The 25,130-nt window shown below is 38.2% G+C and overlaps 1 protein-coding gene across 1 annotated transcript; it reads left to right on the forward strand.

The window, feature by feature from the left end:
- Positions 1-805: 805 nt before the first annotated feature.
- LOC149299930 (protein O-glucosyltransferase 2-like) lies at positions 806-24,447 on the forward strand. The gene is made up of 9 exons (XM_089485869.1): positions 806-993; positions 5,591-5,793; positions 6,186-6,391; positions 6,975-7,052; positions 9,322-9,491; positions 11,469-11,706; positions 19,577-19,786; positions 20,246-20,335; positions 24,271-24,447. Exons 1-9 carry the CDS (start codon positions 806-808, stop codon positions 24,445-24,447), a joined length of 1,560 nt encoding a protein of 519 aa, XP_089341995.1.
- Positions 24,448-25,130: the final 683 nt, after the last annotated feature.

Below are 25,130 nucleotides of genomic sequence, written 5' to 3' on the forward strand. Positions count from 1 at the left end.
AGTAACACTGCTTATCAACTAACAGAAACACTATGACACAAAGTAACACTGCTCATCAACTAACAGAAACACAATGAAACAAAGTAACACTGCTTATCATAGAACAAGAAACACAATGCAACAAAATAACACTGCTCATCAACTAACAGAAACACAATGACACAAAGTAACACTGCTTATCAACTAACAGAAACACAATGAAACCAAGTAACACTGCTCATCAACTAACAGAAAACACAATGCCACAAAGCAACACTGCTCATCAACTAACAGAAACACAATGAAACAAAGTAACACTGCTTATCATAGAACAAGAAACACAATGCAACAAAATAACACTGCTCATCAACTAACAGAAACACTATGACACAAAATAACACTGCTCATCAACTAACAGAAAACACAATGAAACAAAGTACCGCTGCTCATCCCTCACTGAGAAGCAGAGGCTGAGTAGGTATGGGCGGACTGTGTGGATGAATGCAGGCTGTGGGAAAGGGATCTGGGAAGACAGCCAATCAGACAGCACCTCGCAGCAGCTCAGAGGGAGGGATCGTGCTGCTGCCAGACACTGGCTTTAATTGGAAATGGCTGGGAATGTTCGCTGGGAAGAATGCTGTGTGCGCTGATCTCCCAAGCAGACCGCTCAGTAGCTGTGTGAAGAACGTGCTAAGCGATCAGCAGTCCCTCCCAGCTCCTCCGCACACTTGCAGGACATCTGGCGATCAGTGCCAGCTCCTACTTTATTGGCATGAACATGAGACGAGCATAGCTCCAGCCCTTGTGTCTCTGCTCACGTGTCCCGATGGTCTTGTCAATGTCCGGGCAGGTCTTGCTTGTGATTGTTGGAGCTGCCCTCCTGCCCTGCGTTAAAAGTGCGCCCCCCACTGTCAGCGCTGAGCGGAGCCAAGTATGGGGACCCGGGCTCCGGGCACAGGCTGCACTGCCTGCCCGTTATTTCTTTATCCAGGCTGTGGACTCGCAGGGAAACAAGTAAGTAAACACACCTTCTCTGCTCTAAGTTCTCGTATGTAAATGGGGAAAGGAACAATGGCCTGTTTATGGGACTTCTGCACTCAGTGGATGGATTTGTAGGAAGTTCGATTTGTAGGAGGTTCATTAGTAACTCCTATGAATCTCAGCCGGACCTAGAAATCGTGGCATTTCAGAAACAACTGCAGGCCTTAACGATGAACCAGAATGAAGTTAAACAAGTACTTATGGAGTAGGATGTAAACACAGGCATGGCTGCGGATCTTTGATCAGCTGATAAATATTGACATCAAATAAGTCACGTGGTATGTGCGGTCGGGGATTTAACCTTTTGGAGACCTGCAGTAAGGTGAAGAACCAGGTTAGCCAAGCCACACTAAACCAATTTGAGATTTTGCTTTACTAAGAGGGTGGTTGCTAAGTGGAACATTCTCCCAGCTGAAGCGGTAGAGGGGTGGGGTTGGTATGAAGCTATCATGAATCTCAGACAAGACCAAGAAATGATTAAGTTCTGATTCTTTACATCAGGGAAAAATTGGCAGAGGAGAAGGACTGAATGCTTCTTATCTGCCATCAAATTCTATGTAAATACGGGTTATACCCTTTTTCCAAAATGATAAAAGTGGAGTTGACGACAAGAACAATCCGCTAGTTACTATGGTGATTGCACCATTTTTAACACTATCTTTACCCATAATAAGAGTTTTTAGTGGAGGCCTAATGCCTGCCCAACATTATCGAATAGATCCAAAATAATCTGTTTTGCAGGATTCTGCACCTTCGTTTTATATAATGATTTTCTTAGCTTTGATCACTGTTTTATTTAACTGTCTCCGTTATTCCTTTAATGCTGGATGTAAAATCCATGATATTTTTTGTACTTTCTAAATATGTTTTGCTTGCATTTTTTCGTGTTAATCTTCTTATATTTCCCTTATTTTTTCCCTGTAAATGTAATCTAGTTAAACTTCGGGACCTAAGGAAATTGTGACTCACAATTTGGTAGTGTCTCGGTGCCATGAAATGATTCCAGACTCTTCATTCATGCTACACCCATCACTGTACAGGACAGGGTGTTCAGCTTATTTACTTTGTAAATGTCTTTTAATGACACTTTTTCAAAGCCTACAGGTATTAAGCCCCATCTACCATACACTGAATATTGATGTGTATATTCCAACATTTGAGTGTGAGAAAGCATTACACGCAGAGGCGTATCTAGGGTATGGCACCTATGGCTCGTGCCATAGGCGCCATTTGAAGGGGGTGCAAGTGAGCGGCGTTCAAACGCCGTTTTGTTTTATTTTAATGCGGAGGAGAGAGAGGGGCGACTAGCAAGCGCTCGGCGCCCCTCATTCTCCTCCACAAGGCCTCTACCTCCGTCCCGGGCCCGGTGCCAGCGCCGGCATTTCATGCTGAGCGCCGTAATATGACATCATATTTCGGCGCCCAGCAGTGAATCAGCGGGCACCAGCGAGCGGCTTTTAAACGCTGTCTTTTTTTTTTTGATGCGGAGGAGAGAGAGGGGCGCCTAGCAACCGCTCGGCGCCCCTCGTTCTCCCCCGCATCAAAAAAAAAGAAGACAGCGTTTAAAAGCCGCCCGCTGCTTTACTGCTTGGCAATATGACGTCATATTTCGGCGGTCAGCAGTGAAGCAGCGGGCACCAGCGAGCGGTGCAGGATCGGTGACAGCAGCATCGTGCTCCCGTCGCTGGACTTCAAGGTGAGAGAACTACGGGGGGGAGGATATATATATATATATATATATATATATATATATATATATATATAGTGGGGAGAGGGTATATAGTGGATATAGTGGGGAGAGGGTATATAGTGGGGAGAGGGTATATAGTGGATATAGTGGGGAGAGGGTATATAGTGGATATAGTGGGGAGAGGGTATATAGTGGGTATAGTGGGGAGAGGGTATATAGTGGGTATGGTGGGGAGAGGGTATATAGTGGGTAGGTGGGGAGAGGGTATATAGTGGGTAGGGGGGGAGAGGGTATATAGTGGGTAGGGGGGGAGGGTATATATTCCTTCAGTGCTGAGATCACAAGTGAATTTCAATTGATCTGGGTTTGTGTGTTGATCTATACCTGCTATCGGCAGCAGGGACTAATATTTATATATATATATGGGCAGCAGGGGCTAGTAAATGGGTTTTAGATATTTGGACAGGGGCACAATTTCAGTGCTTGCCATAGGCGCTATTTTCAGTAGATACGCCTCTGATTACACGCCCTCCTTCACTCAAACACTTACATGTACAGTCGTGTAAAAAAGAAAGTACACTCTTTTTGAATTATATAGTTTAGTATAAAAATTGGGTAAATATAAATACAACCTCAAATGAACAACAAGACATGACATATTACACCATGTCATGATTTATTCAACAAAAATAAAGCCAAAATGGAGCAGTTTGCTGGTCTGGAGCATTCAGGTGTGTGTTAACACAATGGCAAGGAGAAAAGTGGAGATGTTTGGCTATAATGCACAGCACCACGTTTGGCGATAACTAAACACAACATATCAGCACGAACACCTCATACCAACTGTCAAACATGGTGGTGGATGTGTGATGATTTGGGCTTGTTTTGCAGTCACAGTACCTGGGTACCTTGCAGTCATTGAGTCGACCATGAGTAAACCAGAGTCAAATGTGAGGCCACCTGTCTGACAGCTAAAGCTTGGCCAAAATTGTGTCCCAATAATCCCAAGCACATAAGGAAATCTACAACAGAATGGTTGAAAAAGAAAAGAATCAAGGTGAGTGAAGTGCTTTGGCGGGACCTTAGGAGAGCTGTGCATAAACAAATGCCCGCACACCTCAATAAACTGAAGGCATGTTGTAAAGAAGAGTGGGCCGAAATTCCTCCACAACACTGCGGGAGACTGATAACTTCAAGTTAATGCTGCCTAAGGTGGTTCTACAATCTATTTAATCATAAGGTATACTTAGTTTTTGACTCATGGCTTCTCCATTTTGGCTTTATTTTTGACACTGTAATATGTCGTGTGGTGATATGGTGTAATAAGTCATTTGTTGTATTTACCTACTTTTTAGACCTTCTACGGAACAGATCGTTGTTATTTTGTCCTGATATGTAAAACCATAGCATTCAAAGAGGGTGTACTTTCTTTTTTTAAACAACTGTATGTTTCCCTTCCCACTAGTGCATTAAGGGAATGGTCAACAACATAGGCCCACCCTGGTCACAATTGCTTTAGAGACAGCCCTGGATATGTGTGTGTGTTTAAAACAGTTATGTCAGGGTAACCACACATTTAAAGGTAACTTCTATGAATTATACATACTGCATACAAACTTAAAGAAATAAAAGTTTACTGCCTCAAACAGCCCCACAAAGTACTTTAAAATGGTTTCTCCAAAAATGGGGGGGGAAAAAACCACGAAGTAGGAGCGCCATCTTTGCAGCTGTAGCTGCTCTCTGTCTCTGTGGTCTGATGGTTGTTGCCACTGATTGGCTGCTTCAAGCAGCTTAATTGGCAGGAAAGTGCTCTCATTAAAAATCAATGGGAGTGCTTACCACACATGCTTAAAGGGGTCTGAACAGAACTCACGCCTGCAGCATTCATGGAGAAAGTGCTAGAGCTGACTGCTGTTAGGTGTTTTACATGCAAGGAGATGTGTTTGGCCAAAGGGGCAAATCCATATGGGGGCAGGGCCTCTAGCCAGTGGGTATGAGACAGCCCTTGTGCTTGGCTGCAGGGAAGTGTCCAGTGGGGTCACGTAATGTACCCCATGGTATTAGAGACACTGATGTAGAGGGAACCCCTATGGGACCCTAGCACCAGTTCCTTCAATCCACCTAGACATACCACTAGGCCAGCACTGCTCTCATGAGGTGTGCTTATACAATCTTAAGGCGGAGTGATGGGTGGAGCAATGGGTGGGCAGTGGGATGGACATGGGGCGGTCTGATGGGAGGGGCATGGGTCCAAGATGTACTGGGCCACAAGATTTTGTATGACAGCCCATTATGGAGGGATTCTGCAAAACTCCCCCCATGCATTTGCAAAGGGGGCAACATGAAAATTGAAAGGAACCATGCAGCTATCATACGTATTGTATATACTGCTGTGCTGTAAAAAGTAGTCAAACACTCTTCTGCATCTGCTTAGTTATCCAAATTTAAATGGCTGACATGGCATTCCTCTGCACTAACAACGATACTAACATGAACCCAAATAGCAGTGTTCACCGTGTAAGCTTTTGCTTGCTTTAGAACTAAAACTAACAACTCCCAGCCGATGGCATTCAGCTGTTAACTGTTTTCTTTAATGCACTTTTACAGCAATCTGGATTACATTAACACACTACAGATGCATGTTCAGTTCTAACAGGATCAGTCGCCTGATGAGCATCCCGACTCTGCCACAGTAACGAGTCTTGTGGGAAAAATATCTATCCATGTAGAATGTTGTACAGAACATACATTTTTCCCCACATGCTACTAGAAGAGCCCGGAGCAGATAATCTCTGTTCTCCCTGCAACATGATCTCTCTAGCAGTGTAATATTTAACGATATTCTTTCCCTACTGACCAAATATTTCTCTTTTTATTTAGTTTTACCGACTCCCCACCTGTGACATTTCAAGTCAATATTTTTGCCCCCGGGGAGCAGTATACCAGAGTTGGAGTACAAGTGCTCGACAGAAAAGATGGATCATTGATCGTGCGGTACAAATTGTATGCCAGTTATAAATCCTTGCAAGTAGAGGTTACGGCAAATGGCAAGCATGTTGCCAGATCTCCATACATGTTGGAAGGTAATTTTATCTGTTTATTTTCATAAATTAATGGTATGTTTTAACAATAATGAACAGTGATAAACCTAGGATTATTGAAATTCATTATGCATTCTTTTTCTCAATTGTCTTTGGACAACTGAGATTTTTTTATTTTTTTTAAATATTTTGAAAATGCCTGTTTTAACTCACCTGCAAAATAACAAAAATTCAATTTTTTTCTTTCACCAGGGCAGTGTCGTGGTTTGTTAATATTTATTCAGGGTCCCATAAGGGCTCATCGTGCTTGTACCATTAAACATGGCCCACAATATGTGGTCTCTGTCAGTGTTCCTTTGTTTAAAAAATAGTATAATGAAGTTTGAAATAAAAGCTTGAATTTGGCACAGTTAGATTGGTACTTTTATCCATAGGTCCCATTTACAATGAGGAATGCTACTGCCCTGAATCAAACAGTGACCGCTGGTTACAACACATGACATGTAAGGAATCAATTCCACAAATCGAACACAACCTAAGACGCTTCTCATCTGTGGATCCTGATAAGATTTCTGTGGAGATACCAGAAAGGTTTGGCCAGCGCCAGAGTTTGTGTCATTACACAATTAAGGATAATAAGGTATTTTGTGTCTTTTAACTCTTTAATTCTAAATACATGGGTAGGACCCAAGATGTTTTGTGTGCATCACAAATTCCAAATGAGAGTCCATGGGATTAAGGTAGCATGGTCCTATCTCCTATACATGTATCCATTGTCTGTTTCTTGAGAAGAGAGGCTGGTTTTGGAAACAAGTGATGGAGAAGACAAGAACATGCCAAAAACTGGATGTGTTGGCCCAATAAAAGATACAACAAAAAACGAAGTCTCCAAAAGATACTCTAACAAATTGAATAGTTTGCATCTGGTGCATGTGGCAAAAATGCCCATATTCATGTGTAACCAACTGTCATGTTCTGGAGCAACTATAACCACATCCTGATTACAAAAGGGCCCATCGGCCAAGTTTCTTGCTTCATCTGTTCCCTTCCTCTTGTTGCTTGGTCACTAATGACCCAACTTTTTATGGGCAGTGATTGCTTCTCCCCTTCTTAATTGCTACAAATATCAACTCCTTTTATATATGGGAATATAAATAAGGAAATAGGGTATTACCCCCTTTTAATATGTTAGCTCTATATACGGGTATTTTTTTTGTTCCTAGATATATATTAAAACATATGGAGAACATGTTGGCTTCAGGATCTTCATGGACTCTCTTCTTCTGTCGTTAACTAGCAAAGTAAGTCTCTTTTTTCCCCTTGTAATAAATAATTATATTTTTAACATTTATGTAGCGCATAACGTGTATAAGATGCAGACCCGCTAGTTGTAAGCAGTGTTGGTGCAGCATCCGTTTATAGGCTCATGTGGAAGTTGATGAAGAAGAATTGTGGTTATAGGAGCACTAACTGAGTAAATGCCAAGCTTTCTGGGGATAACCGGTTCCTATGATCGTATAGGTCTGTAAAATGTGATGGATCTGCTTTGAACCTATGGGGACCTCTGTAAAGGAAATTCAGCAATGCATTTATTTTTAATGTTGATACATTTTTATGTGCCATAAAAAAAAATATTTTTCATTAATGTGTGTTTATTGTGATTATTGTCCACAAACTATTCCTTAAAAAAATGTTTGTGTACGAGAACTTCAAAAGAAAAAAAAAAGAAAAATAATTTCTGTGCCTCAGCTGTATTACTGAATGTTTTTCTTTCATCTATATGACTTGTATTTTCTGTGAAAGTCTATTTTATCTCTTAATGATATCAGTCTTGATCTTAGCATTGCATGCAAAGTGCCTTTTATCTAATCTCATACCATGGCTTTATTGCAATTACTGCTGCTATCTGTAGCAAATCGTATTTCAACAAGAATATATTTAATGCGGCTATGCTCCTAAAAGCTACTGTATTTCTTATTGTATTTTTTTGCTCATTCTTCCTAATTTTTTTTTTTTTTTATGGTAAGTCTTGTGTTGTTTACTTATTGCGCTGTTTTAAAAAAAAGTTATTGCAGGCTCAGGCAATTACATATTAGCCATTTGTATGCGTTCTAGCTCTGATATCTTATTTTAAATCTACTATTTGAAACCCCATACTTCTTGTCATACTTGTTTATGGAAAACATTTGAATTGCTCAGCCTTAATCACATAGCCTGACAATCTGACCAATACTAAGGAAGAGAGAATTTAATTTAACAAGCAGGGCTTTATCAGCATTGCCATAAAGAATCGGCTCAGTGTGGTGTTTGAGCAGGTAAGGGCACCTACAATATCAAATAAATCAACAAAGGAACCCTCTGAGTTTGCAGATAAAGCAAATTGTCAGTGATACAATTCCATATACAGCAGTGTATTTTATGCTCAAGGATATATATATCGGTGAAACAAACAGTGTTAAATCAGGAAATCTCACAAGGTGTAATGCTCTGTACATATATGTTCTCCCAATGCGTTCAGACCTAGCAACAGGGCTTGGGATCCATTGGTCTGAGCCTAGAAGCTCTGCAGAAAGTTCACATAGACTTTGTAGAGCATAGACAGGCTGTTGGTGTCAAATGTTGAGCTGCTTCTTAAGAAAGTTGCTTAGGGTCCCAATCAAACCATACTCAACTTACACCAACCGCCTATTGGAGTATTGGTAGGAAAGACCCAAGCATTTGTAACATATATCAAATAAGTGCACGGAAATGCATTTTCTAAGTAAGTGTGTCATTGTATAATATTATTATTATTATTATTATCTTTTATTTATATAGCGCCAACAATTTACAGGTTTTTTTTTGCAATACATATATTCAAGGTGTATGACAAGACTAGAATTGGCAGGCTAAGACAAAGCGATCCATTAGATGGAGAGAGCTCTGCTTACAATCTTGAGGATGTACTTTCCTTCGGAATTTGTGAACAACTACGTAATTTGCTTTTGCAAGAAATTTTCAACATTGGGCCATTTTGTGTCTGGAACTATGTTATCTAAATTACTTGCTCATTAGGGTAATTTTTAAAAAGGAAAGTTTGATAAACTACATTTGGCCAGGCTGATGTATTCTTTTAAATGTTTTGTTTTATATTTTTAAATGTAAAAATGGACTGTGCAATTTTAATTAGCTGGGTACTTATTTCCAGTAACAGTCACAACTGAAAGACTTCAGTTCGCTTTTTATAAAGTAAGATTGATTTAGCAAAATATCATGATGAAAAATTCTCTGAGAGTGCCACTAGGTGGCAGTATATACCACTCTAAACAGCAAAATGAATTCAATGGAAAGATACTGTTTTGCAATCTAGAAGATAAGAAATTCTAGGTAATTAGAGAAGGATGAAACTGATGTGCCTCTCACCCATTTATAGACTCCTTGCTGAATAGCAATCTCGCAGTAAAAGTTATTTTATAGCTTGTCACCTGATCTTGTAGCTGATTGTTTGCTTAACCGCCTGGTATTTGCCTGCAAAATCAATTTTAGAACTCACTTTATTGAAACATAAATCACATTTTTGTTATTGCTTAGGTGAAAGTTCCAGATATCGAATTTTTTGTTAATCTGGGGGACTGGCCCTTGGAGAAGAGGAAAGGATCCAACGTTCACCCCATTTTCTCCTGGTGTGGGTCGACTGATTCGAAGGACATTGTCATGCCTACTTATGATTTAACAGATTCCGTTTTGGAAACCATGGGGCGGTAAAGCATTGCTTCTACTGCAATTTAACTTTTTTATGTTTGTATTTGAAATTTTATATATACCAGTATATGTATATTTTATACATATATGTATATAATATATACACAGATTATGCATGGCCTATGATAGTAGATGACTCAACAGGATCCCAAAGAAAAAAAAAGAAAAAAAATTCAAATTTTGCACAAACTAGGGAAATACATTTCCTTCTTGACCCCAGAAAGGCAGTCAGATCTCTCCTTGGATCAAGAAGCTGTTTCCCCATAATTTAAAAATTATATCCCTGAACAAATGTTAATTTTCACATCAATAACTAATAAATGCCTGGATGGGAGTTAAAACGTTGGCTACGCTTTGGTGTGTTTTTTATTACTTTAATCTCTTTATGCAGTTGTTCAGGCCCACAGCTGTCTCTTCACCTCTGCGATACGGATACTTAAAAGTTAGATTAGCACTTAAAGTTAATTGTGTCTGAATTACATGACAATAATCATTCAGCTTCTCTTCCATCAGCCCGCTATAATGTGGGTAGCGTGATTACTGGTCAAAAAACATATTCAGGTACATTACCACTGGAACTGTCTCTTGTGCATACTTGCAAAAAACTTACCTCCAGTCACATGATCTCCTCTTCCTCATTTGTTTTTATAGAACTAGGGTTAGAAAACAGGAAAAAGGGGTAAATGTGTTGACTTGGGTTGCATTTGATAATGCTAAAAAGTCCAAAACATAGTATCACCAAAGTAGTACTTTGTAGTGTGTATGTGTGTGTATATGTACTGTGTGTGTATGCCCTGGTGTATATATATGCATATATAATGCAGCTGTTTAGGGGTTTTTGCAGATTTGTTTCTGTTGGGGAATTAAAAAAGCTTAATAATGACATATTGTAGGCACAGCAATGACTTCTGTCCGTCTATCTGCATGTTGATAATATAATGGCAGATTTTTGATCAGCTGGGGGTAAGTGGTATTTACGCAGCTGGAAACATACCGGGAAAAAAATGTTTTGATGTCATCGAAATGTGCAGTGTGATATAGCCTTGCCATATCAAAACTACTTTTGCTTTGTCCTTCCTAAGGAATACAGAAGTTAGCATAAACATTGTACACTTCTCATTGTTTCAAATGGTGTAGCCTGGGGCTGAGCTTTATGTGACTTTTATAGCTTTTTGTGTCAGTGACTATGACAAAAACCAGTTTGAAGAATAAAAATGTGTTTTTACACAATTTAATTTTATAAGCACAATTTGATGGTTATGTACACATTATGGTAAAAGATATAGATGTGGAAGCAAGCTGGGGTACTTGGTAGATTCGGCATAGTCTAATATCTGTCCCGCAATGTAATTACAGACTTTGTACAATGGAATAGACAATTCTGTACAAACGGCAAAGAAAACAATCATGTAATTATGGGCCGATCTTGAGACTAATTCTTTGTGATTGCTATTACTATTATATTACTATTGCAGTGACTCGGTTTCCAGTGGTACTCTAACTGGTGCTCGGTTGTTTTCTGTGGAAATAAAATAGCTAGGATTTTATAAGAATTCTAGGGATGGTGCAGGACAAAGTTAACTAATGTCCGCTGTTTGATATTTGGTCAGAACACTGTGTTACATTTATGAAACATGTAGAATAACTGCCATAAAAGATGACTAATATAGTTGAAAGTCCAGTGAGATTAATCATGACAGCTGGAACAAGACCTTCGCTTCTTTGTTTCTCTATGTAATTTAAATTTTCGGGGGATCTCTGATTTTGCACACAGTTTATTCCAAAAACCAAACAATGCTGGTTTTCAGAGTATTTCCTCAAGGGACTCGGTGGTGAACCTAAAAAAACACACTAAGTCTTATTACAGGCTATCCTGAGATCCTACAAAGAAATCATTTTATGGAGGCTTAAAAAAAAGTTTACCAAATGTTACAGAATTTGTGGCAAGCCTAATATTTTACTATGTTCTTTTATAGGGTGAGTCTGGATATGTTGTCTGTCCAGGCAAACACTGGTCCACGGTGGGAAAACAAGAACAACACTGCATTTTGGAGGGGTCGAGATAGCAGTAAAGAGAGGCTGGAGTTGGTTATGCTGGGCAGAAAACACCCTGAGATGTTAGATGCTGCCTTTACACACTTCTTCTTCTTCAAACATAACGAAAGCCTTTATGGTCCTATTAGACAGCCAATAGCATTTTATGACTTCTTCAAGGTGGGTGGACTTTTTTTTTAATCTTTTGATGTAAGGCCTATTCTCTAAAACCTGCTTGTATAAATGCATAATGCAACAGTCGGTGCTTTTTAATAATGAAGTGCTCTACATAACCTCTCTCTAGTTGCTCACAGCTAGAACAAACACTTAAGTCAGAATCCAACAACTCTCCATCACTGGTGCAGGATTGTCTAATACTAGCCCCAGTATCTCCTGCCCTGTATTGGAGGGCTTCTGGAATGGAAATTCCAGCCCTGTACAATGACATGCAAGAAGATGGATTGTGATTTATTAGCAAAATTTTTTATTGCTTGTCATTACTTGTATTGTATGCAAGGCTCAGGTTCATTGATAATTTCTATCTTTCAATCAGATTAGTACATTTGAAGGAGAGGCTGCTAGAATCTTGAAAGCTTGTGTGATTACAAATCTTACTGTAGGAATGTTGGTCAACTCAAAACAAGGAGTCCGCGAGTGTCTCTCAAATATCTATGAAGGCTTTATTGTAAATCCACATGGAGTGTAGTACACATACAACGTATAACAAGCATGATTACTTGACATGTTTTGCACCTTAGTGCTCAGTCATAAGCTAGTGAAACTATGTAACAAACCATCCTTATGTGTTGCCATAATTAGATCGAAAGTGAGAATTGGTTTATTACAGAACACTTGCCATATGGACCTTGGCAATATGCTATGGCGATTGATCTGTTTAATATACTTATGATCCCATGTTTTGTTCTTTACTTTATTTATATTGGGCTTCCCCGAAGTAGGGCTCTCAATCCTTTTCCATTGTCAAATATCAATTTACTCTGTTCACATTAAAGACTAATTGAAAGAAGGGGTTTGAATTAATTCTCTAACTATTCTAAAATTTGAAATAATTCTCTTATTATGGCAACATAGAAGGATTGTTTGTTACATAGTTTCACTACCTTATGGCTAAGCACTAAGGTGTGAAACCATCGTCAATTTATACTTTGTATATGTACTCCACTCTGTGTGGGATTACAATAAAGCCTTTGTGAAAATCTGAGACACACTCCTGGACTCCTTTTGATTTTGTTTTCCCTTTTGTCCTGTTGAATTATCCCAGGTGTGGTCCTTCTGTGGGAAATCTAAAGGACCAGGTATTATCAACCCCCCTATTCAATTCATACTGCTGAGACTTTCTTGTTCCGTGGTATTTTGATTCAGCTTCAATGAATCATAAACATCTTTAACCCCTTCGCGACCTTTGCCGGTTCAGGACCGTCATAACAAGAAGGTCACTAAATGACCTTTGACGGTCCTGAACCGTCAAAAAATTAAATAAGCTTAGAAAGTGATCAAGGATCACTTTCTTCGCTTAAACGGCCTTGCTGCAATGCCTCGATGTCGAGGCATTCAGCAAGGCCGAGATGGGCATCGGGGGCCATATCTGGCCCCTCCCCGGGGCGTCAACAGCCGCCATACATTGTATGGCGGCGGACGCCCGTTTTAAAAGCGTTTAGGAGGCGATCAACGATCGCCTCCTAAACTTAAATGGTGTCGCTGGAATGCCTCGATCAGGAGGCATCCAGCGACACCAAACACTTACCTCTGGGTGGGCTGTGACCGCTCCGGAGAGCGGTCACAGCCGCCGCTGCCGGTGATCTTCGCCATCAAGCAAGATGGCGGCGGCCCGGGAAATAAAACAATAAAGACGAAAAAGTTCGCTAGAGGGTCTCCAGACCCTCTAGAGAACTGGCTCCACTTGCTGGTTGAATACAGGTACTGCATTCAACCATGCAAGTCAATGGAGCCCAGCTTTCTAATCACTATGTGATTAGTAAAATATTCAAAAAAAATAAAAATAAATAAAAAATGGAAAAAAAAATAAAAAAATGTGCTAACATTTAAAAATAATTATGCAGTGATGTCACTAGATGAACCATCCAGTACCAGCAAAATGTGTAAAAAAAAATATAAAAAAAGTATTAAAAAAATAAAATAAAATTAAAAAATAAAGTTTATTATTTTGAGCAAGTGCTAAAATTTCTCAAAAATCTCAACAAAGAGTTAAAATAAAAGCACTTCAAATACCCAAGGGGTGTCTAATATATAAAAAAAATGGCTGATGGGGTAAATTGGAGTGGCCTAGCTCAAAGATAGGGCATAGGTACAGACTGACCAAAATGGAGAAAAAAAGCGCACTTCCCAAATGTGGCATTTTAAATCTGAAACAACCCGACAAACCCATGCATGTCGGGTATCACTGCACTCAGGAGATGTTCCTGAACACACATTGGCGTGTTGTTTGACAGTGACATATACCAGCACCTGTATATCTATAACTACAGTACAATTTGTGTGGGGAAAAAAATAAAAAAAAATTACTATTACAAAGTTTGACAAAGTGTAGTTGTATAATTGGTGCATGGAAAGGGTTAAAATAACAGCATTTGGAATACCCTGGGGTGTCTAGTTTTCAAAAATATATGGTTTGAATGGGTTAAATTGAGTTAACCGGCTTCAAAGATGTTCCAAAGAGGAGATGGAGGCAGACTGACCAGATTTGTTAAAAAGATTTGGAAATCATAAAATGCTGCTTGTACTTATTGCCCTATAACTTACAAAAAACAGCAAAAAAACATAAAAACATTGGGTATTTCTAAACTCAGGACAAGTAGTAGAATCTATTTAGCTAGTTTTTTTACTTGCTTTTTTTAGGTGAGTAAAAGATTTTTCAAATAAAAGTCATAAAATGTGGTTTTTTTTTTCAATTTTTCACCATGTTTTTTTTTATAGTAAATAAGATGATACGATCAAAATAATGGTATCTGAAGAAAGCCCATCTTGTCCTGAAAAAAACAATATATAACTTATGTGGGTACACTAAATGGGTGAGGAGAAAATTACAGCTGAACACAAGCACCACAAAAGTGTCAAAACAGCCTCGGTCCCACAGGGTACAAAACGAAAAATGAGCCCGGTCCTTAAGGGGTTAAACTATGGTTTTTGAGAGCCTTGACAAAGTACATTTCTGTGTATGAATCAATATGTTTTTGACTAAGCACTGTACATTCATCCCCTGGTATCTGAAAGGTTATTGCATTGTAGACCTCTGCCAGGGGATAGCTAAGTGGTTTGTGTGGTGATGACTTAGGCTGCCAAGATCTATCTGACGTATGGGATTTCAGTTCTAGGCCTCTTTGAGAATAAGAGATTGAGGCTGTTTGCCTTAGTAGTTGGATTTTTTGGTATTTACAGCAAATTATGTTGCTTTCTCTGATCTTATTCTTGCAGTACTTTCTGTTATTACTGGATTATTATTTGCATGAGGCTTTGAAAGGTTAGTTGTTTGTTTTTTTTTTGTCTGCTCAAACTTGGTACTTTTTGTGCGCTGCCTGGGCCTCCATTGGTTTCACAGCTCGGTAAGCTGGTTAGAGGAGACCAAATTGTCTCTCCCACCGTGCAAAAGTGGGAGAGTGCCTCAAAATTAAGACTTTCACAAAAAATCCAGGACACTTGGTAGATATGTTTGCACCTTCACAAAACCTCCCAAAGCGTGTCGTGCATATTGTGTAAGACTAGTAAACAGATTCTTTGAGTGTTGGATTTTCCACCTGCTTTTTTCTGCATGTGCTATAAAAATATGATGTCTTTCACAATTGGGTTAGTCTTGCCATATGATGTGCTAATGAATAACACTTTGACTGTAAAAATGCAGATACACTTTGTTATCTTAATAGATATGCAATATAACAATTAAGATTAACAAATTATCTATTACATCAGGAAAGTGCAAGAAAACATGAAGTATCCAGAGCATATATAGAAAATGGGTTGTGGAGCACTCCATTAAATACTGAACCATTTTGAAATCAATTTTTTAATTTAGAATTTCAATATTGAATTGTGTGCTCCACACTTTTTAGTCACATATATTAAAAAATGTTCTGATACCTATATGAAAAAATGTATTTTTCCCTTTAAAGTGCACTTAAATAAAAGTAAAAACATTTTTTATATAATTTATTTTATACTTTTTAGTCTTAGCGAATTTAGTAATCGATATTTAATTATCTCTTACCAATCATACATTTAAATCTATTATTAATTTTCTGTACTAATAAATTATTTTTTTTTTTAATTCAAAAAGAATAGACGATTGCTCAGTCTATTGGTGGACCTTATCTTTTATAGTGCGATCCAAAAGCACTTTGAACGTTGCTAAATTTTCCTTTTTGCAATGTACCTAACCACATTTGTGTGCGTAGGTACTTGAACACGACACACAAATCGAGTTCTGGGTTGGGGGGTTGTTGGTTGGCAATGGCTGAAGCATCTCATTTTGCAGCTAGTGGTTTCTCATCCCTTCCATTTTCTTAAGTGCTTCCTTGTTGCATGGCTTCTTTCCAGTTAGCTTCGTACAATCCAATTCCTCCATTTGCAGACCTTCCAATGATCTTACTCTCCTTAGTGCCACGTATGCTCATCCATCTGCGAAGAGCCTTGATCCTAAGTATACCACAGCAAAATCCACATTACTTCTTTGCATCTTGTGTACTGCTGAGGCCCATGACAACACTCATTCTTCTTTCAGCAGTTCCATAACTGAACATGGCAGGGAACTGTATCAACTTTGGCTGTATTATATGAATGACATATCTGCCAAAGTCCACTTGTACTGATGGTGTATCTCGTATTATAAAATGTATATTATTTTTTCATTGTTTGGCTTAAAATATGATGAAAATCATATTTCTCCAAGCCTCAATCAATAAGCCAGTATCCAACCTTATGCCGATGATTCCCATTAAGAACAAAATAACTTTCCATGAGTGGTGATCTGGTTTTTGCACCTCTATCCCAAGCTCTGTTTAAAGGCTGCCTAAAACAGGGTACGTTTGATTTTGATTGTGATCGATTGCTTCAAGGGATCCATGTAAAAAGTGGATATAGAGGCAAAATGGTGATCATTATTGGCTTTTTTTCATATACCTACACAGGTGAACTTGCTGAAGGTCAGTTCCCAGTCAATGTCAGTTAAAGATGCGATAGTTGGGTTCTCTGTTGCATATTTCCGTGCGAACATGTGTTTATTGTGAAGGTCACTGAACTTCGTGTGAACTTAATGTGTAAATAGTTGACAAGTTAAAAAAGAAAATGTTGGCCACAAATTCTTATACTAGACTACAGTCCAAATACGCAGTCAGCCCATTAATAGCAGTTTCTCTTTTGTTTGATGTACACTGTCATTCTGGTGTTCAAATACGTATGTTTAGTGCACCTAAAAGCAAACTTTGGTCTCGCATACAATCTTTCTATTCTTTCTGTGGTCAATAACCTCTTTACAAGCATTTTAGCTCAAATTCCAGAGTAATTACTAAACCCAAGCCAGTCTCCAGATCCCCAAGCCATAAAGCTAAATTGGTTCTTTTGAAACGAAAAAAAAAAATCATTTACCCTTCCTTGAAGCAACACCTAATTCCATTCTGTGTTGTCAAAGCAGAGTTTGCTTACGCATGGGTCGATATAGCTGAAGTTCTGAAATGCTTTAAGCTATGTAATAATAAAAAAAGGCTTGAGATAAAATATCAATTTATCATCTACGGTGACATCTCTTTGTTTGCTTCTGAAGAATGTGTGAAAATAACAGTACATCAGTATATTTTGTATATATGTACACGTCTAATATATCTAATATTTTTTTGAAAACAGATATTTATAACATATATGTATATATCTCCCATGTGAGATTCCAAGCTATTCTTCCAGTTCATCTGTAACACTGGTAAGAGTAAGATATATAATTGTCTTGCTCCTCAAGGGCTATGGTTTAGGACTAACAGGCTTCCAGGGTAACATAATCAGACAAAAATAACAACTATTTGGATAGTTGGTCACCTGGTTACCTATAAACAGTCGTAAAGTATTTTTTTTATGTAGGAACATTTTCTGGCAATAAACATGTATTGCTCTCTGCCCTGCCTAGAGAATTAACTGAAATCGAATTGAATCGTAATTAGGTGCAGCTCATTTATATGCTGATTAAATTACCATCTGCATATTGTCTTTATGATGCACGCCAATTCGTTCATGGTGCTAGCAAGACTTACTGTGAATGTTGAAATGTAACACGTTTGACGTATCTCCTTATGTAAATATCGCAGCGGATGAGCTATTAAAATAATTGGCACAATTTAAATCCAGGTTGTGCTCTCTGATTGAACGGCAAATGTTTAGAAGTCCTTTTATCCCTTAAACTGCCTTATTACACCATTCTTATCCATGTCCTTGTTCATTTTAGAATCTGCGGGTTTTTTTGGCGTGAAATGTTTCTTAAAAGAACAAGACTTGAAAGCAAAGTGTGCTGTTCAAAGGCAGCCTGGTGAGAGGGATAGAAAGGCAACTGCAAAACTGTTTTTGAGAACATATTAATGATTATGGCTAGTATAGCAATCAATCTCAGTCTCCAATCCAACATTTTTTTTTTTTAAATCTTAAATTTTGGATAGGCAGGGTTGCTTGGAGTATGGGTCCTTAGTGATATTGGCCCCAATAAGTTCCCTCGACCTATGTTGAATAGTCTCCCTGTCTATTTTATTTTACTTTAATTGAGCAATTCTTTTAATTATTACTGAATAAAAGTTATGTTTTTATATATGTTTATATGGAGACACCACATTACTTGATTATACATTTATGATTAGCATGTTTGCCCCCTTTCTGTCTGTGACGATCTTATAAGGACGACGTTGGTTTTCTATTGACAATATTGCATGTTTTGATGCTATGACACATCAGTGATAAAGAGCGACCCCTTGAAAAAGGAGAACCGAAACGGCGTTGGGGAAGTGGATGACAATATGGGTAAGGAGCATATTGCTCTCGGATATTATTCTGATTTTTGGAATTGCCTGGATATCTATTATAAATGTCAATAAGTGCTTCAAATATTTATTAACTCCATAGTGAGTATTTTTAACCATGCAATTTTTTGATGGTTACAGAATGGATAGGTGCACTCTATATAGAGTAAGATACAATTATACTTGAATGATTCAGCACTTTATAATTCTTATGATGGTTTACATGCACTCAAGACACTTTATATATATATAGCCATATTGCCTCCATATGCTCTGATTATTTTCCTAAACAAACCTCTGTTGTCTATACAATGAAATGCATTATATGTTTTTTATGAATTCAATTTTTGTACAATAAAATAATATATTTTATATAAGGGCTTGTGTAGAACTCCTTTTTTTGCTAGGTATATAAGTTTACAGGAGTTCCCCTGTTTTGAGGATGAGATCCTTATACATGCCACAATATTTATAACATTATGTTATTTGTGAAGAGTGTGGTTGGATTCTTTTGTGTTATAAAGATTAAGCGTGTAGACCATTTATGCCCAGGTACTTATAAACTTTTCACCAATGCTTAAAGATTTGAAAACAATTTTGGTTGGTATCTTTTTTTCTTCATGAATTTCAACTTACAGAGCATTCATTATTAATGAACAGGTTAGGAAGGTAACCATGGTTACTCCTTACCTGATGTTTCTGTAAGTCAAATTGTCACATTATATACCACTTGTTATGTCCTGTCTATTTATTGTAAAGTGCTATGATATATAAATTATAATAATAGTCTGTTATATATATATATAGTAATTATAATATATGCCATAATATTCTGCTGAGTTGTACAATGAGATGTGTGATTGCAGCAAATCAGTGATAACCATTACACCGTATGAAATGGCCATGGGTGAGGCTTTTGGGGACAGTAGACTTTAGGTTTCTATTTCCAAAAATACTAGTTAATAAAAGTTTGTGGTAGAGTACATTTAGCAGATTGATTTGTTTTGTCTTTATCCTATTTGTTCCAGTACAAATATCAAATTCTTATTGATGGTACAGTAGCTGCCTACAGAGCGCCATATCTCTTTGCTGGAAACAGTGTCATCTTGAAGCAGGATTCCATATACTATGAACACTTTTACAATGAACTACAGCCCTGGAAACACTATGTTCCTTTCAAGAAAGACCTAAGTGATTTACTAGAAAAAATCCAGTGGGTCAAAGATCATGATGCAGAGGTGAGTGTAAATCATTCAAAAGTACATGACGGGACCAATGGCTAGTAGATCACTAATAGTGTCCCAAGCAGAAAAGATGCATATTCAAGTACTTTGTACAAACGAAAATTAAAAATGTAATGACTTACCTTATGTAGCAGTTTCCCTCCTCCTTTGTGGTCCAGCATTTCTCACCACAATCAGGGCTGTACCCCCATGCGCTTTGGAAGAGGACAATTCTAATGGTTGCTATTAGGATAAGCCAACTCTTCAAATGTTATATCACAATTACTTTCAGTGTTCTTTAACCCACCCTTCAGCTTAATGAGCTACCATTTGGAATCATATATGTATATGTGTGTGCGCGTACGTACATGGAATTTGTAAACAATTATATATATATATATATATATATATATATATATATATATATATATATGCTTTGAATCTTAACAGATATGTTTCTTTTTGCTTACACAGGCCAAAAAAATTGCCCAAGCAGGGCAGGAGTATGCAAGACATAATCTAATGGGAGAAGATGTATTTTGCTATTATTTCAAACTCTTTCAGGTAAGTTATCTATATACACCCTTTTCTCTCTCTGCTGAAAAAGCAATCCAAGAAGCAAAATAGTGTCATCCCTGCTAATTTTAAGTGTTGGGAAATGATCGCCTTTCTTCTTACTACTAATGCAGGCCATTTGATTGCTCATTGGAAATGAACCGGGCTCTGCGTTACACATAAAACCATGATTTTGTTTTGTTTTTTTTAATGATTGTGGAGTTAAAACAATTTTGTAAGTTGTAGTTTTTAACAAAAAGTTTGGAGCCTTCCTTATAGATAGTATTAGTTTCCTGTATTTCTGGTCCTGTTAACAGTAGTAACAATAAATGTTATCTTTAATTCTATCAAAATATAGACGGCTTTGCTCATATCTATGAAAACAAATGTAATTTAAACAAATCTATAGTTTTAGTGTTGCATATATCTTATCTGTTCTACCGTTCGTAGATAAACCCTTAGCAGATATGTGATTATCCTAGATTTGTTCTTTTGTTGTTATAAAGTTTAGATTCTACAGCTGATACACATGTATGTTAGCATTAAAGCGTACTTATTCCATACTGAAGAAATATAAACGCTATGCAGGAAAGCACCAACCCCTGCATCACTAAGTTTAAGCATTCTTAAATATACAAAGAAGCTTTGTAAAAAGTTTATTTTACAGTTGATTTAAGTACAGAAGCAATTGTGAAAATGAACAATAATCAAAACAACTTGAACCCCCTAATATCTTGAAGAGGTTTTTCAAAATTACTTGGAATTCTAGTTTCCTTCAAAGTTATAAGGCATAAACAAATTTTATATTGATATTTTATGATAAAAATGGTGAAAATGTACAAGAAAATATGCTAAAGTCATTTCAGTAGTCCTGGTGAATCTTTGTTTTAAAAGTATACATTATTTGTAAATTCATGAAACATGATCACGTCTTGATGTAATCATTTGTAGCTTAGTATTGGTGATTTAGTTTTTGTTTGTTTAATACTAATTTGTTTGACTATGAACTGTTGACTCTACGGCTCAGGGCAAATTACAAATTCAACTAATTGAATTGGTATTTGATATATCTCACAAGAATGCAACCAATTTCTGACTCCCCATTGACTTCAGTAGGGACTCGCTGTTGACTTCAGTAGGGACTCATTAGGCTTTTAGTAAAACTCTGTTGAAACATGGCACCTAAACATTGGACCTGGACGTACCCACGTTTCAGAATTATTCCACCCCGTTTAGTTGCTAAGTCCAGGGAAGTTGTAGCCAAGTTATTGTGAGTAGAAGTAGTAGTCGTCCAACCTGACAACTCAAAAATCATTAACACTGGAATGATATTTGTGACGGGGACGACCTGTACCCCGGCTGGGTACGCCCATCTCCGATGCTTCCTCCCAGGACCAAAATGGTTAACCGTTACCAGCGCTAGATGATACTAGCGAGGCAAAGTTCAGGAACTGACCCGGTGTCCTCTATGTAGTAGCACTGCAGCTCACCGAGGCGTAGCCAAATGCAGTGCAGAAATTGTACTGAAAAAGACAATAGGTGGTATAGCGAGTCCCTAAAGCATTAGACGAGACTAATGTCCAGGGGAAGGACACACACTTGATTGGGGAAATACACGGGCTTATATACAGTTTAGGTGAGAAAAAGACCATAAATCATGTCCACATCTTCCCGCCCCCTCCCCAGACAGTCCTGCACCACGCTTAGGCCACCAAGCCCTGCAATGTCCGTATAATTTAGCCGTCATTCTCGGGGTGATCCCGAAGTAGCGGCGGCGATCCCAGGGTGCCGATGGATAGCTCGGGGTCCTGAGGGTATCCTGTCCAAAAAGCGACGCGATCGGCCGAAGGGACGCCGGCGTGCGTACGATAACCGCGCGGGCCGATCTCCTGGCAGTCCCAGCGACCGGGAATCTGCCGGAGCCTCCCTCTCCGAACCACCCCTTGTCTGTATCCCACCCACCATGGGTTATCTCCATAAAAGAGCGCTGTGGTTGGGTTGATGGTGTCCGGGCTACGAGGGGTTAAAGTCCGTGGGCAGGGCATGTGAAACATAGACAGGGTAGGACGTGAGAGAGAACAAAGCACAGACAACACATACAACATATTTGGGAAAATACAGCAATCACAATCAATAACTACAACCAAGACAGCACCTGTTAACCCTCGGCTGTCACAATATTAAATATGGTTTAGCGTCATATATGTTAATTCTAATGCCTGTGATTTACTTATTGTGGTTAATTTATTCCCCTACAGTAAAGCAGTGTATTTGACTAATATGCTTGTGTAAAAATGTTTGCATACATACTTACCTTGCGATTTCGTTAGGCAGCTGGTTGGGAAAACTATTTCCTCAAATATTTTTTTTTGGTGTAGAATGCTATATCCTTTTGTTAAAAACTCTTTATGCACATTGTAAAACTTTTGTAATATTGACATGTTGCGTGAGAGGATCTCTCCCACCAACATGCTAATGTCCTCAGGGTCACTGACCCCAAGCAGTTTTTTGAAAGGACTTTCTTGTGACATTTATATGCAAACAGTAATTTCAAAGTAAAGATGATATTTCTGACCTTGTGAATTTGCCTGCAAGGTCTTAACCCACTTAAACTGGTGAATATCTACTTGGATGATTGTCTCCTATTACTTCTCATACATTTATGAGACCTTATGGTTCTCCATCAGATGTTCATTATACATCTAACTTTACATGCTGCAGATGGCAAGCGTTCATATATCTTTCCCTGCTAGGGAGACCCTAAGTAACCATCAGAGGTTTAACTTTTAATCTTTTAACACATGACCTTTGGTAGATGTTGTCCTGCCTGCAATAGTGTCACAGACTTGGGGTAATACATACTTCTGTAAAACTGGAATTAATGTCAGCCCTAATCCATAAAACTTTCTAACTATGGTATTTTTGCAAAGACTTTGTTCACCTGTATACGGTTGTTTTTTTCTTTTTATGATCTTCAAAGTAAAAATCTGTAACCTTGAAATATTTAATGTTTAACAAACACTATGTTTATTGCCTTAACCTTCACTTTTACAGTGGTACAGTCATGAAAGTCAACTGCGCTAGAAGCTTTATTTCAAGGCAATCCCAATTGACAAATGGGAATGTTGCTTAATTTATGAGTAAATTGAAAACCACAATGATCTCTACAAGATTGTAATTAGATATATGTAATAATTTTAAGTATGCCCTTAAAAGTGATCCAGAATATGATAGATTCCAAGATTATCCAGGCATGCGTTCTTGTTGGGTGATGATGTTATGTTTTTAGTACCACATTGGGTCTCTTCATGTGGTTATCCAAATTAATTTTGACATCTGATAATTAATTACAAAACCTTATTACCAGAGGATACAACCTATCTTGTTGGTTATTTCAGAATGTCAAGCCAGAGGTGTGTGTATGAATATCCTTAATTTAAATGAAATCAAATATTCTGGGGACATGACTAGAACATTTAGAGTTTTAGTCACTAAAGTGTGAGATTGTGGAAGCCTTGTGGTGTCAAGTAACCAGCTTCAGTGTGCATCATGAAGTCTCAACCCAGCATGAAGAACTTGGTAACCTTATCAACCAAACACATTTTGTGGGGCTTAGCCTTCCGTTCAGCCTCACAGGTCCTGCAAATTAACCTCAAGGTCCATTTTTTCCCCTCTCTATCTATAGCATCAGCTGTTATTTGTATTGGACAACTGCTTTTCTGTTCCATTTGCTTATTCTCAAATGTTTCTCTCATTTCATATAGCATCATTGAGGTCAAGCATATGATTTATATTGAACTAACAAATCTATCATTAGAACATAATCTAACCTTTAACTAGGATACAGAAAAATGTTTTCTGTTATCTGCTTTGCACCAGCCCTACAAACTCCTGACCATCGCATGCTGGTGGATATTGATGTGGTTTTATTTATTTTCATACAGGCATATGCAAGACTGCAGGTGAACGAACCTAAAATAAGAGAAGGCATGGAACCTGTTGAACAGACTTCAGATAACCTATTTCCATGTGACTGTCATAGAAATAAGGTGAGAAGAGCTGATCTCAGACAGTATGGGTTACTTGTGACAAGGTGCTATGTTAATAATGGACATTATTAGTGGTAGACCGGGTAACTTCAAAAATGGTATATTCTGACCTTGGCCAACTGCATGACCTGAGGTGATGTGCGGTCCTTGACATTAGTAGTGGCACATGGTAGGTTACGCAGTAGCCCTTCTTTGCTTCCCCAATGCAGCGGCATTTCCAAAAATCATATAAGGGGCACAAAGGAGGACAAAGGCAAAAACAGGAGGGTGCCTATAATAAGTAATATCAGTGACCAACAACCAAAATAATCAAACATACCTGTCCTATGTAAGTAACACACAGGCCTGGCTAAGTGGCCTAGTAATATACATTATATGGCCAAAAGTACGTGGACACCTGACCGTCGTACCTATTTGAATGTGTTTGACATCTCATTCCGAGACAACCGGCATTAATATGAAGTTGTCCACCTCTTTGAAGATATAACATTACTATACTATACTATATATTATTCTAATGTCATCCATGAACCAGGTCCATGCCTGTACCTGGCCACAGCCCCCTGACCCCCTGTTAGCAACGGCACTGTCCCTAGGCCCCTAATGAGTCTAGTGGATGATCTGATGACAAAGCCCTTTGTAAAGATATTAAATAATTAGCCAAAAAGAAACTCTTTGAATTTTAGCAAAATTCTAAATCTGGACTGCCCTGGGTAATTTACTACCACAATTTGCAAAACCAACAGCAGGCAACT

Source organism: Sceloporus occidentalis, unplaced genomic scaffold (genome assembly GCF_023333645.1).
Source record: "Sceloporus occidentalis isolate IW3139 unplaced genomic scaffold, rSceOcc1.0.p SCAF_27, whole genome shotgun sequence".
Classification (NCBI taxonomy): domain Eukaryota; kingdom Metazoa; phylum Chordata; class Lepidosauria; order Squamata; family Phrynosomatidae; genus Sceloporus; species Sceloporus occidentalis.

What these genes read in the sequence shown, in the direction of transcription:
- LOC149299930 (XM_089485869.1), top strand. Translation starts at nt 806, where the DNA reads ATGGTCTTGTCAATGTCCGGGCAGGTCTTGCTTGTGATTGTTGGAGCT. An exon ending in ATCTCCATACATGTTGGAAG is followed by an intron (nt 5,794 to 6,185) that starts GTAATTTTATCT and finishes TTTTATCCATAG; the next exon opens with GTCCCATTTACAATGAGGAA. An exon ending in CATTTTATGACTTCTTCAAG is followed by an intron (nt 11,707 to 19,576) that starts GTGGGTGGACTT and finishes TATTTGTTCCAG; the next exon opens with TACAAATATCAAATTCTTAT.